Source organism: Hordeum vulgare, chromosome 7H, assembly GCF_904849725.1.
Source record: "Hordeum vulgare subsp. vulgare chromosome 7H, MorexV3_pseudomolecules_assembly, whole genome shotgun sequence".
Taxonomy (NCBI): Eukaryota; Viridiplantae; Streptophyta; class Magnoliopsida; order Poales; family Poaceae; genus Hordeum; species Hordeum vulgare.
In genome coordinates this window covers 622,845,619-622,859,785 of record NC_058524.1, presented here as the reverse complement: position 1 = coordinate 622,859,785, position 14,167 = coordinate 622,845,619, and the positions used below count along the sequence as shown (strand labels likewise).

General features: G+C 45.0%; 2 protein-coding genes across 2 annotated transcripts; one reads left to right on the top strand and one right to left on the bottom strand.

Annotated features, from left to right (window-relative positions):
• The first annotated feature begins 1,085 nt into the window (after positions 1-1,085).
• Positions 1,086-3,687, top strand: LOC123409680 (UPF0481 protein At3g47200-like). Its single transcript, XM_045102549.1, has 2 exons — positions 1,086-1,812; positions 2,731-3,687. The coding sequence occupies exons 1-2, from the start codon at positions 1,195-1,197 to the stop codon at positions 3,460-3,462; spliced, it is 1,350 nt and encodes a 449-aa protein (XP_044958484.1). The 5' UTR covers positions 1,086-1,194; the 3' UTR covers positions 3,463-3,687.
• Positions 3,688-12,570: 8,883 nt separating this feature from the next.
• LOC123409977 (tricetin 3',4',5'-O-trimethyltransferase-like) lies at positions 12,571-13,908 on the bottom strand. Its single transcript, XM_045102846.1, has one exon. It carries the CDS (start codon positions 13,859-13,861, stop codon positions 12,794-12,796), a length of 1,068 nt encoding a protein of 355 aa, XP_044958781.1. The 5' UTR covers positions 13,862-13,908; the 3' UTR covers positions 12,571-12,793.
• Between the last annotated feature and the right edge of the window lie 259 nt (positions 13,909-14,167).

Sequence of the window (14,167 nt, the reverse complement as noted above, 5' to 3'; positions counted from 1 at the left end):
CATGGCGTTTCAGCAGTACACATATTGCTGGCAGCATGTCGTGGACTGGCTGGATGTCGTCGCTGCGTTTCATAGTGGGTCTGCAACGCTAGCACTGTTGGCATTTCACAATGGGCCTGCAACGCCACATTAGACTGGCGTTGCAAGAAAGAAAAAACGCCACGGTAGACAGACGTGTCACTGTTGGGCAGCAAAGCCAGCACTGTTGGCGTTTCACAGTGAGTCTGCAACGCCACTTTGGCGTTGCAAAAAAGAAAAAACGTCACGGTAGACAGGCGTGTCACTGTAGGGCAGCAACGCATGGTAGACAGGCGTTGCATAGTGCAGCAGCAACGCCACGGCTTGTGGCGTTTCTAAAAAGGTCAGACCGTGAAATGCTTTCAAATCTGATTCATTTTGTACTCTTGTTTAAAAAAAAAGTTAAACCAGTGAAAAAATCCCTTGATATATATATGTACTGTAGCAGGGCAGGATGCGTCGTACCTTCGCTGTGATGTGTGAACGCCTCCGACGAGCAAATGATGAGATGGGCACCGAGCGTTGGTGCTTGCATTCAAGGCGACGGCGACCAGCTCGACCTCAAGCAGCTTGCTCCAGCGAGAGAGATCGCGACCTCTCACACTATCCGCCAACCACTGATTGTACGAGCATTGATGACACTTGTACCATCGCTCTAGCAATGAGACCGACGAGTGCCAAAGAATTATTATATTAAACAGAGACGAAAGGAACCAAGCTGCCAGTTCAACAGCTACAAGTCCAGCAAAGCAAAGCTAGAAACAAGCGAAAACGACAAGACAAGACACGAAGGAACTCAACATGAAGACCACCACTAACAAGCAGATAAAGTAGAATCACATGTCCTAAGCTTGCCGTTTCCCATTCGAGCTTTGGCAAGCTATATATGTACTCCCTCCGTACCTAAATACTATAAGTCTTTTAAGATATTTCACTAGATGTCTACATACGAAGCAAAATAAATGAATCTATATTCTAAAGTATGTACGTCTATATACATCTGTATGTAGTCCATTAGTTGAAACTCTAGAAAGACTTATATTTAGGAACGGAGGGAGTAGATACCGTGACCACTGAGAATGCCGTGAAGTCTTTGCCGTTATGTCTATATAGAGAGAAGGAACCCGAGAGAGAGGCCTTTGGAAGGATAAGGAGTCAACGAAGAGAGAACACCAAATGGAGATGCGACCGGAGTGTGTGAGCGTGACGGGCGAGGAGAAGCATACATGCAGCTGCATGGTGGACGTGGAGAAGATGGTGGCAGACGAGAATCCAGACTCCGGGAGGTTGGAGGCAGAGCGATGGGAGGCGCAATCCATCTACCTGGTACCAGAGTGGCTCAAGGGCAACAACAGCAAGGAGTACCGGCCGCAGCTGGTGTCTTTGGGTCCCTTCCACCACGGCGACCCCAACCTGCTGCCCATGGAGGAGCACAAGCGCCGCTCCTTGGTGCAACTGATCAAGCGGAGCAAGAAGCCGCTCCAAGACTTCATCACTGCCGTCGACGACGTGGTGCAGGAGCTCCAGGGAGCGTATGGCATGGACCTCGATGTCAAATGGCGGAACGACAAGCGGAGCTTCGTCGACATGATGCTTACGGATGGCTGCTTCGTGCTGGAGATTATTAGCAACCATTTCTTGGATTACAAGTCGCATGATCCCGTCTTCAGCAAGAGAGCTATCGACCGCATAGGATCCATTATCCAGTCCGACATGCTGCTAATTGAGAACCAGCTGCCTCTGCTTCTTCTCAAGAAGATACTGGGTGTTCTTCTACCTCCTGACTATCTGCAGGTACTCCACTTTTTTCTTTAGAGGCAATTCCCGCTTTATTCAACGTTAAACAAAACCAGGAATATCGTTCGAAATTACATCCAAAATAAAATCTGGTGGAGTCCCCACCCAAGTCTCACAACGCTCCTCTCTTACTCCTACCTTCGCTAGCTTGTGCGCGGCAGCATTTCCCGTACGGCATGCAAGTACTCCACTTAAATACAGATATGTGCAATTGGTTAATATCTGCTCCCAATTTACGAAAATCACGATACAGCATCTCTACCCCTATATATTTTGGTTGACAACAATATCGATCTGTAACCATGAGACTTCCCTTTTTGCATGTGCTCGCTACTTATCCTTTCATTTGTTGCTTCGTTCGGGAAATACAAACTTACCAACCATTACTGGCATCCCCATTGAGTAATGCTACATCTACAAAGGCTTATTTAAAGATTTTACGTACAAACTGATGTGTACGATTGTGATTGGTAATTGGGTGATGAGGGGCCCCACCCCCATTAAAAATTAGGAAGGAGAGAATAATCAACTTGAAAGGTTAAGTAAATCTTTGTAAGTATTTGTAGATCTAGTATTGCTGATCACCATTGATATCTGCAGGAGGATGAAACTGATAACCACATGGTGCATGTAGATCCTAACATTGTGGCAAGTACTCCCTCTGTTACTAAATATACGTTTTTTTAGAGATTTTACTAGGGGCCTACATACAGAACAAAATGAATAAATCTATACTATAAAGTATGTCTATATACATCCTTATGTAGACTTTTAGTGAAACCTCTAAAAAAACTTACATTTAGGAATGAAGGGAGTACTTTTTTTACATATTTTTTATCCTATAATTTTCATATCACTAGACTAGAGAGAATTGGATGTGGCCCACATGCTGAACTGGGCGATTCTTTGCTGCAGGTTGAAATGGATACAAAGATAAACCTCATGGTGCTGGAATTTCTAGGACGCGAGGATGAAGATCTTGACATGGTGAACACGCGGCTGAGGCACCACCCCCTAGACCTCTATCATGGATGCCTCACCTATAAGGAAGGGGCCACTGAAGGTCCTGAAGAAGAATCAACGGTTAACGATTATGAACCCATGCCATCAGCATTGGAAATCCACGAGGCTGGCATCAAGTTCAGAAAGAGCAATAGTGATACCCTGCTAGATGTTCACTTCGACATGAAGCGCGGTGTGCTTACTATGCCAGTGATGATGCTGTTCGACAGCACTGAGAGCTTGTACCTCAACCTGATGGCGTTCGAGCGGCTGCACGTTGGCGCTGGGGAGGTCGTCACGTCCTATGTGATCTGCATGGACGACATGATCGTCTCGGCCAGGGACGTGGCGATGCTCAGGTCCAATGATGTCCTCGTCAACATGCTAGGCTGTGATGAGGAGGCGGCTAAACTGTTCAACGGTACTCTCAGCAGAGGCCAACTTCTGGGATCCTGTGACGATCTCCGCCAAGTTCAGTACAACGTGAAGGCCTACTGTGGGAAGTCGTGGCACAAGTGGCGGGCCACCCTGATGCGTACCCATATCCGAAACCCCTGGGCATTCATCTCACTCGTTGCCGCCACCATTCTACTCATTTGCACCCTGTTGCAGACCATCTACACCATGAAGCAGAACAAGCCTTGAGAGCACATGTTTAATTGAAAAATCCAGCAGCAAAACAGTTCATATTTGTAGTGACCTGTAATGTTTATTTATGTGCTGAATAATGTTACTATTTTCAGTTTGTTGTTAGTTCTGTTTAAGAGAGGTATATATATATCTCATTCGTTACAAACAAACAATGGTTGTACTCGTTGATACAACTTAATTTAATGCTTATCTATATGCGATTCTGTTTAGTTTAATTAAGTCCCATAGACCATCTCTGTATTAATTGTCGATACAACTTAATTTTTATAGCTGGTGCCATATTTATATTCCTGTTCTACTGGATATCATACCGCGCCACCTCTTAGGATACAACGTTTATTCTGGCATTCATTTCCTCCGTTGTTTGATCAGATCATTATTGACAATTCATTTTGCTGATCCATACTGTAGAGAGAGATGTTTGGCAATGCAACAGCAAAAAAGAAACTCACAATCTATTGATTAGGTGCATGTGCACATATATAGAGTACAATATGGGTCAGAACCTCAACTATACAAAGGCTAGGAGATGGACCAAGCTATACACATAGACATGCAAAATATATGCTCAACCCCCCCCCCCCCCCCCCCCCCCCGGGCAGTCGAAGCGGGCAATCCATTTGTCATAACATCGACGAATTGTTGCGTCGTCGGAACATGAAGAACTCGAATGCGCCCGAGAGCCACTTGTTCGCGCGCAAAGTGGATGTCAAGCTCAATATGCTTCGTACGACGATGACAGATCGGGTTGGCGGAGAGGTAGACGGCACTGACATTGTCACAATAGAGCAGGCACACGTGATCGGAATGATCGGCATCGACGAAACCAGTAGGCTACTGACAGAAGACCCGCTCGGTGAGGTGTCTGTGCAGAAAGGCGTTGGAGACGTCCAACTGATACACAGGCCATGCGCGAGAGACTGCCAGCTGAAGGACCGTGCAGATCGTGCCCGGTTTGACAAACGGGGCAAAAGTGTCGGTGAACTCCACACCGGCACGTTGGTGGAATCCACGAACCACCCATGGAGTTTTGTAACGCTCGAGAGAACCGTCAGAGAGAGTCTTGCAGCAGAACACCCATTTACGAGTGATGACATTGGCATGAGGGGGTCATTGAACAAGATGCCACGTACGGTTTCGCTGCAAGGCAGCAGGCCCGTTGATGAGGAAGTCCAAATTGGCCGACTGCACAGGGCCCCAAAATTTTGGGGGCCCCCAGTCCAGCAAGCAATATATATATATATATGTGACAAAAAAAGCCCAGCTAAAAACGCAATCTCCAGGCCTGGCAATCTCACTTCTCACGCAGCCCATTCTAGCTAGCGGTCCCAGTCCCAGCCTCCCAGGCACGAACGCTAGCTCCTACAGCCCGTTTTGCTTCCGTAACTCCCGTCCCGATTCGATCGCTGATCGCACGTACGAAAGGGCAGCAGGGTTCGACGGCGGCTGAGTGCAGGCAGGGCGACACGCAGCATCGAGCAGGCAGGACGACGCCGTGTACGTGACTACGCGGTCGCCGACCGGCCACGCCCCAGCGGCCGACGCATAGATCCCTTCCCTTGCCAGTTGCCAGGGTAAGTTCGTATCAGGTTTTGCCAATCCCTGGTTCTTCACAATCCCCAGCGGCCGTGTACGTGACTTCTTGTCAGGCCTGGTTCTGGTGCTTCAATTTTCAGAGTTGTGCTTTACTTGAATTGGTTCTTCAGTTATTTTCAGAGTTGTGCTTTACTTAATTCAAGTAACAGCGTATTGTTGAAGTCCTTTTCTATTTTCTTTATTTCTTATAGCTATAATTCTCAGAGTTTGAATTGATTCAGATTCTTATTAAACAGAAAGAATCATGTATCCGGAAAGGAGGTATGATTCTGGTGCTTCAAAGCGAAAGAAGAAACAAAAACTAGAAGAAGATGCTCGAAAACAAAAGGGCGCTCTCGATAAATTTGTTGTGAAAGAACCTCAACCCAATTCTGAAAACCAAACTCTAGATGCTGATATTGATGATGCACCTGGTGGTGATCCAGAAGAGGCTGAGGCTCACATTGGTGAAACCGCTGAAGGTGATGATATTAACAATGTTGACCAAGGTGATGATTCTAATCATGTTGATGAAGGTGCTAATATTGCATCTGAAGATGATGATGCTAATATTGCTGATAACACAAATAATTATGTTCAACCTGATATATTTGATCCAAGAACATGGGATGCACTTGATCCTACAACGATTGATATTTTGGTGCAAAAAGGTCCTAAAAGAGACCTATCTATTGAGCATGGTCGTACAGACAAATTTGGTAGAAGGTTTTCTGCACTAGCGTACACTAGAGTTCTCCCGAATGGAGAAAAGTGTGATAGAGAGTGGCTTGTGTACAGCAAAGAGCTTGACAAAGTATTTTGTTTTTGCTGCAAATTATTAAGGAAGGGACATGTGAGAGGTCAGTTAGCAAATGATGGCTTCAGTGACTGGCATCATCTTATCAGTAGACTCAAAGAGCATGAAAGTGGTAGAGAACATGTCACAAATATGAGTACTTGGTATGACTTGCGCCTCAGGTTGGAGAAGAATCAAACAATTGATAAAGTTGGTCAGCAAGAACTTGAAAAAGAAAGGGAGCATTGGAGAAAAGTTTTGCTCAGGATTCTTTTGATTGTGAAGTTTCTTGCGGAACATAATATAGCATTTCGTGGCAGTAATAGCAAGGTGTACCAAGATAGTAATGGCAATTTCTTAGGATTGGTTCAAATGTTGGCTGAATTTGACCCAGTTATACAAGAACATGTTGACCGCATCACAAATGATAAAATCCGTGATCATTATCTCGGTCCTTCCATCCAGAATGAACTAATAAATTTACTCGTTGTCGCAATCAGTTCTGAAATCATTAAGAAGGTAAAAGAAGCAAAGTACTTCTATGTTTTGCTTGACTGTACTCCCGATGCAAGCCACCAAGAGCAGATGTCTTTGATAATTAGGTATGTTGATGCATCTTCAGGTTCTTTTTGCATTGAAGAATCATTCTTAGGTTTTTTGGATGTGAATGATACCACTGGGCAAGGATTGTTTGATGCTCTAAAAAATGAATTGGAAAGTCTTGACCTTGATGTTGATAATCTGAGAGGGCAAGGATATGATAATGGGTCAAATATGAAGGGAATACATAAAGGGGTACAAAGTAAAGTTTTGAAAATAAATCGGAGAGATTTTTATTCAGCTTGTGGTTGTCATAGTCTGAATTTGACAATATGTGATATGGCAAAGTCTTGTCGTAAAGCATCCGATTTTTTTGGAATTATCCAACGCATCTACACAACATTTGCTAATTCTACTAAACGATGGCAAATTCTCAAAAATAACATATCAGGAGTGACTCTCAAGTCATTGTCATCTAGTAGGTGGGAGAGTCGTGTTGATAGTGTTAAGGCTATAAGGATTCAACTATCAGAAATAAGGGAGGCTCTACTACAAGTGGCTGAAAATGATAAAGAACCATCGACAAGTAGTGAAGCTCAATCATTGGCAGAAAATGATCTTTGTGACTTTGAATTCTTAGTGTCAATAATCATATGGTATGAAATATTATCAGCTGTTAATTTGATCAGCAAAGAGTTGCAGTCAAAGGATATGCTTATTGATATTGCAATTGAGTCTGTAAAGGGCTTGATTTCCTTCTTCACTAAGTACAGAGAATCTGGCTTTTCAAAAGCATTGGAAGGTGCCAAAGAAATTGCAAAGGAGATGGATATTAATCCAGAGTTCCGCACCAAGCGTAAAATCAAGAGAAAAAGGCAATTTGGTGAGGGTGCAGATGATCCATCTATTGTTTCACAATCAGCAGAGGAGTCATTTAGGGTCAATTATTTTTTGCATATTATTGATCAAGCTATAGTTTCACTTAACACTAGATTTGAACAGTATGAGGGGTATGAAAAAATATTTGGTTTCTTGTTTACTTCCGATAGGCTGCGATCCTTGGATGACAAGAGTTTATTGGCTGCTTGTGTTAATCTTGAAGATGCACTTAAGAGCGGAGAACATAAAGATATTGATGGACTTGAATTGTGTTGCGAGCTACTTTTTCTGCAGGGCTCACTTCAGAAATCCATGGGCCCACTTGATATTCTGAATTTTTTGAAGAAGCGCTCCTTACTCTATCCTAATGCTGCTATTGCATACAGAATTTTGTTAACCATTCCTGTGACGGTTGCAACTGCGGAAAGGAGCTTTTCTAAACTCAAGTTGTTGAAATCCTACTTGCGTTCTACTATGACACAAGAATGACTGAATGGATTGGCAACAATAGCACTTGAAAATGATGTCTTGGAGAAGGTTAATTATGAAGATTTGATCGAAGATTTCATATCAAGAAATACTAGAAGAATGCTGCTTTTTGGTAGAAAATGAGGTCAATATATAAGTGTATTCCTTTAGTACCATCTTTAATATTTTACCGTTAGTATTTGATATATTTCCTAAATATTGTAACAAATAAGATATATTTGAAGTTAAATAATTAAGTGAGAGTGTGCTTTACTTGAATTAGTTCTTCAGTTATATGGTTTAAAAAAATAGGGCCCTATTTTGATTTTTGTCCCGGGCCCCCAAATTTTTGGAGACGGCCCTGCAAGGTAGCGAACTCCTCATGCATCTCCGCTAGCTAGTTAGCCCGAAAGCGTCTCACGGGCGGAGGAGGGGATGTGTGATGCATTGACGCCGAGGTCGTGCACACATACTTGTCCGAAGGATAGCGAGGGATGGGCCATGACACGTCGGCACGGGCACGGGTCATTACACCGAGTGGCGGAACCGTGGCGGGGCTAGGCGAGGTGAAGGACGAGGAGGGCATCAAGCCCGTTGTGCTGGCGCCGGCGGCCCGGTCGACAGGCGATGGAGCGGCGCTGGCAGAGATGTCAGCCGTGGGGGATGTAGAAAATATGAGATAAACGCATACCTCTTGCAGGGGCGCTTTACGTATTAATATAGGCCACCGGCCAAGTTGTTACAAAGATCTACAAGATTAGTTGTTGAATTGCTATATAAGTTATATCTCCAACAACTAACTTAAATACAATCATATATCATTTATATTACACGTATATATGTTACATCTTTTAACAGGGGAGGCCTGGGCGGACTCGACCTCAAAGGAGGGATTCGCAGGCCGTGAGTCAGCTGCTGGGGAGGCCTGGGCAGACTCGATCTCAAGGGAGGGAGTCGTGGGACGGATGACAGCCGCGGGAGAAGCCTGGACGGACTCGACCTCGAGAGAGGGAGTTGCAGCCCTGACACAATTGGAAAAGTTATAAAGCAGTTATGACTGCCAATTTCAGAAAGTGCATGCAGTTATAAAGTAGTTTAAGCATATTCAGTGTGGGAATCAACCACGGTTTGGAAGTGATGTCTGGTACGGACTAGGAGCAGGCACCGAGTAGGGACGGATTTGCTGCTTCGTGAGGTACGGACATGTCTTTCGGAACAGGAGAAAAACACATTCTCTATTTCTTTTGTGGGAGGCAAGAATTTGTTTCCGCTGTCGAAGATATTATTGTTAGGCCGATAGGCTGTTCCTAGCGCATCTTGTAATTAAATTCTGTTGAGATCAATCTCTACCTTACTCTTTGTACTTCAAGTCATTGTAGTCTTTGGACTAGAGCACGGGTGGTTGCGTCGGTGTGGAAGTAGAGGTGCGAGGTAGACAGCAGCGGCGGGAGATAACGATCTTAGGTCGAAAAACTTAAAAGAAAACGTCAATCAAAACGACCGATAAAAGAGAGAAAAACCTTATTAAAGGATCGAGCAAAAAACTCTTTAGGACAACCAGTCAACGTGACCGGCGGACGCACCATAGAAACGGACGGCATGGCCCCCGGTGGCAACCATGACGATCGACCGCCCCTTGGGTGCCATGGAGCGGAAGCGGTGGCGACAAATAGGGTTGGATTGATTAGGCTCATAAACTGTGAAAGCTAGGGCATGAACTCAAGACCTTACCTCTGGTATCATGTTAAGCTTCATGCACTAGCCAACGCAACCAAAAGTTCAAACTGATGATAAGGGCTAGGCAATGTACATATACACTTTAACACCTACTGTGTCACGAAAAGTCAACATATGAATAGACTCAGAGATATGGCTGAAGAGACCTATATGTGGACAAAAGGATGCAACAATAACTTTTTAAAATAAATTACGAAAACCAAAACTTGAACTTAAGACCTTAGCTCCGATATCATGTTAGAAGTGGTAGAGCGGGATTGATGAAATAGTTGCTTATTATTTTATTCCTCATGAACACATATATAGAAATACATGATCAACTTGAATTATAAAACAAGCAAGAATAATTCCAAATCTATCATATGTTTACTAACTAATCGTGATACCCAACACCGGTGTATCCCTTTTGATTTGCTTCCTGTTCAAGCATTGTTCCAGATATATCGTTATGCGAATGTGTGCATCCTAACTATTATGTCTTTGTGTTGCCGTGAGCCCGTGATATATCAGAACTTCTCAATTTAATAAAGGAAAATGAAAATGAGCTTTGTGCCGACAGTGTATGTATTCTGTAATGAGTGGCCACGTGATAGGCAAGCAATTGTTTTGCAAGATTAGATGCCTTCATTTATTTATTTTCATAATCTTAATGATGTCTGGTAAGATTCGATTCCCTCATTTTGTTTTCCAATCTCAAGTAGTACATAAATTAGATGCTCTCAATTATTTTTCCAATCTCGGGCAGTACATAACTATTTCTCAATATTGACCCTGCCTCAGATCTAAATCGTGGTGTCGACTTGTACTGCACCAACTTGTACTGAAAGACTGTTCTGGGGTCTTCATCTATTAAAGGTAATTGTGTAGGAGTATCTTAAGTTTGTGCCGACAATCAACACACTGCCCAAGAAATTCATGGCAGGTAGTACTAACTAATGTGTGGCAGGTAGTGTTGTCAAGGTAAAGAATAGGGTAGGGGCCTAAAACTACCTTCAAAGAGTAGGCACTGTACCATTGAGTAGCTTCGTCGGCCATGGCCGGCCGCTCGACGGCGACGCCTAATGACGCCGTTTCCTTCCTTGGAGGCGTCGGTAATGGATTGATCCCCTCATTTTCCTTTCCCCTAGGTCTTACGAGCGAAAACCTTAACTTTGTTCGGCTGCGGCGGCGCTCACGGCGCCGTTCCCTTCTTGAAGGCGCTGCTTTGGGAACCTTGGTGCTGGGTGGTGCTTGTGGGTGATGGACGACGGCGGTGGTGCGACCCTATCCTAGCATGGATCTCCGTCCGTTGCTTGGAGATGGACTTGCGTAGGTGGCGGTCGTCGTTTCGCGTCATGGTAGCGTCGATGACGGAGGCACCTGCCAAGGCTGGTACCTCAATCTGATCTGAAGATGGACCAGTGGAAGATGGTGGCGACGACACATGTGAGTGCGTCGGACCAGTTTGTGCCCCGGACTCAGTATGTGGCTCGGTCAGGGTCTCCGGCTTTAGATGTTAGGCTTAGGTGCGAGGTCTGGGTATTTGATCCATCTTGCACCCCTTCATCATATGAATAGGAGTAGCGGCAGATGTTGCCAAGATGGCGGATTCAGGCATATTGTTGTACTGCTTTGTAAGGTCCTTGTAAATAATCAATTAAATGACCGCATGCATCTTCCAGATACAGAGACCGGGGGTCATCCTCCTTTTCTAAAAAAAATTGAGTAGCTTCGTGCCGATTGTTATATTATTTACCTTTCTTGCCCTACATTCCGGCTCCTGCCTACACACCATTGACTAGCTTTGTTGCGTTCTGAAAAAATATAATCTTAGTTGGTGGCTCCCCAAGGTAATAAATTGCATTTTTCAATGGTACTACTATTGTTGTCTGCCTAGTTGCTCACTGTATACGTGGTTTTGCACTAGTCAACTACTTCCTCCGTTTTCAAATATATATATATTTTAAATTCCATCAATAAACTACATACGGAGCAACATAAATAAATCTATATTCTAAAATATATCTATATACATACATGTGTAGTCTTTTAATCAAACCTCTAAAAAAACTTATATTTAAGAATAGAGAGAGTAGCTACTAAGGGCATCTCCAATGGTTGTATGATCATCGTTGGTAAAATTGCCACATAGATGATTTTGATGACATGACGCATAATAAAAGAAGAGAGAGAATGAAATCGTATGAACTTGAAGCAACGGTTCACGCACAAGCTCCGAGGCAAGCATGGTTATTTCTTCCATGTTTAGTGGACCCGCTTAGTTATTTTACATACGATTAACATACACTCCATTGAAGAGCTTGTATGATGTGCTGTTGGTTGTTGATGTGGACATTTATACCAACGATTGAACATACGGATTGTTGAAGATGCTCTAATGCAGCTAACAATCACTCCGGCAGCCCTATATACAGACTACCACGAGCAATTCTCCTAGCTTGGTCTATAACTTACTTATTTTAGTTTTTAAAAGGACAAAACATGCCTATCATATGGGTTTTAATGAAACTAGCATGGTAGCCAGCGAAAATGTATGGAACATAATTATTTGGGATAAATAGGGTTATAGTCCATTTAAGTATCCTAGAGTTATAGTCATTGAAAGATTGATAGTATTACTAACTACTTCCTTTGTCTCAATTTATAAGTTATTTTAGGTTATACACCGTAATCAAGACGGAGCTGCATCTTTAACTCTCCTACCTCCCAATCCCTCCATCCAACCCGTTGTGCGGCGACCGCGCTTTGGGTCCAACTTTTTTTATGGGATTCTTTAAAATAAGAGAGGTTGCCCCGTTTTTGTGTTGAGTTCTGTCACCAATTTAGACATAGAGAATAATCAAGATTCTAAAGGGTATTTTTGTAATGTTTGCTTTAATCCGGAAAACTGCGAATAGCATAGTTGAGATTTATATTTTTGTACTCAAATACGTTTGTTATCCACACGTAATTCAATTATTTCAATATTATTGTATGTAATTAACAAAATAACACCAACTCATTGTTCTACAAGTAAGAATAATTAGAGGGGAATATTCGGGTAATAGTCCTTCCCTTCCAAATAAGAGGGAGTTTGCATGGGGCAAAGAAAAGAAAAGAAAACAACATCAACCTAAAGTACTCCAAATATGCCATTCCAAGCCGAAAAATTCAATGGTTTTTTGTTGGGCTTAGTAAAGGATCACCGAAATGAGTTTGCAGCCCATCCCAAACGTGACCTAAGTCTGCTTCCGCGTCGTGAAAAACAGACTGACGCTGCGTGTGCACTTATTTATGAAGAGTAGAAAACGGAAGTACTAGCAAGATAATTAAGGTAAATCTTGCGAGTTACTACTTTGTGTATTGGATGGCCCAGAAGTCGGCGTAGACGTAGGTGGCCTTGACGTCGGCAAACCCAGCGCCCTTGCCGAGCACCTCGAACTCCCTGAGACACCTCTCCTTGCCGCCCGTGCTGTACGCGACCAGGCTCATGTCGACGGCGAGCAACGCCTGCGCGCTGTTTGTCGCCTCTGGCTTCACCGGCAAGATGCATTCCACGCTGATCACCTTGCCGTGCGCCGGCAGCGCGTCGTAGCAGTTCTTGAGCACCGTGGCGCACTCGTGGTCGCCGAAGCAGTCGAGGATCCACATCATCAGGATGGCGTCGCCGGAGGGCACCTTCTCCAGCATGTTGCCGCTCACGTGCTCTACCCCGGGGTAAGGGGGCGCGCCGGCGATGACGTGGGGAAGGTCGAAGTTGATCCCCTTGATGCTCGGGTACATGGAGGTGATGGCGTGGCTGACGGCGCCGATTCCGCCGGCCACGTCGACGAGGGTGCCGATGCCGTCGAAGTCCCTGTACACCTCGAGGAGCTTCTTGGTGATGATGGCCGAGTGGTGCTTCATGGCCTCGTAGAAGAGGCCGTTGAAGCGCGCGTCCCTGCCGGTGTAGTCGTACCACGACGTCCCGTACGCCCTGTGGAACGCAGTGCCGCCGCCGCCGTCGAGGACCGCATCCTTGAGGTGGCGCCAGGGCTCGAGGTAGACGTGGTCCTGGGCGAGGAGAGCGAAGGGGGCCATGGAGACGCCGTCCTCGTTCGGGGCGAGCCACCTGCACACCGGTTCCGCGGCGTAGCGGCGAGAGAGGCTGCCGTCCTTGCCCTCCTCCACCGCGCACGACACGACCTTGTACGACGCAAGCACACGCAGCATGCGGTCCACCATGGATGGCGCGTCCGGGTTGTTGACCTTGCACCGGCACGGCAGCTTCGCGACGACCTCCTCCGGAGTCAGCGACATGCCGGCGGCGGCCACAAGGGTCTCCAGAAGGCCCAGCTCGATGGCTGTCCTGAGCGTCATCGGTAGCACCGTCGAGTTGGCTAGCTGCAGCGCGAACATGCACGCCTCCTCGTCCGCCATCTCTCGCTAACTGATGCTACTTCGTTTTCTATGCTGGGCTGGTACGTTTATTTATACGTAGATAATTAACGGGCGGGTGGGTGCTACCATTTATAGAGGAGTCACGCTACCAAGCATCTTTTTCACGACATCCGAGATTGTTCCAGCGGGATAGGCATGCCGAGATCGAGCATCTTTTCAAATCCAGCGAGCCCGATCGATCTAGAGTACACACAATGTAAAGTAACATACTCCCTCTGTCCTAAAACAACTGTCTCAACTTTGTACTAGCTCTAATACAAATTTGTATTAAGCTTAAGACACTTA

Coding starts and splice junctions, on each gene's coding strand:
- LOC123409680 (XM_045102549.1), top strand. CDS start 1,195: ATGGAGATGCGACCGGAGTGTGTGAGCGTGACGGGCGAGGAGAAGCAT. Junction 1,813..2,730: donor TACCTCCTGACTATCTGCAG/GTACTCCACTTT, acceptor TCTTTGCTGCAG/GTTGAAATGGATACAAAGAT.
- LOC123409977 (XM_045102846.1), bottom strand. CDS start 13,861: ATGGCGGACGAGGAGGCGTGCATGTTCGCGCTGCAGCTAGCCAACTCG.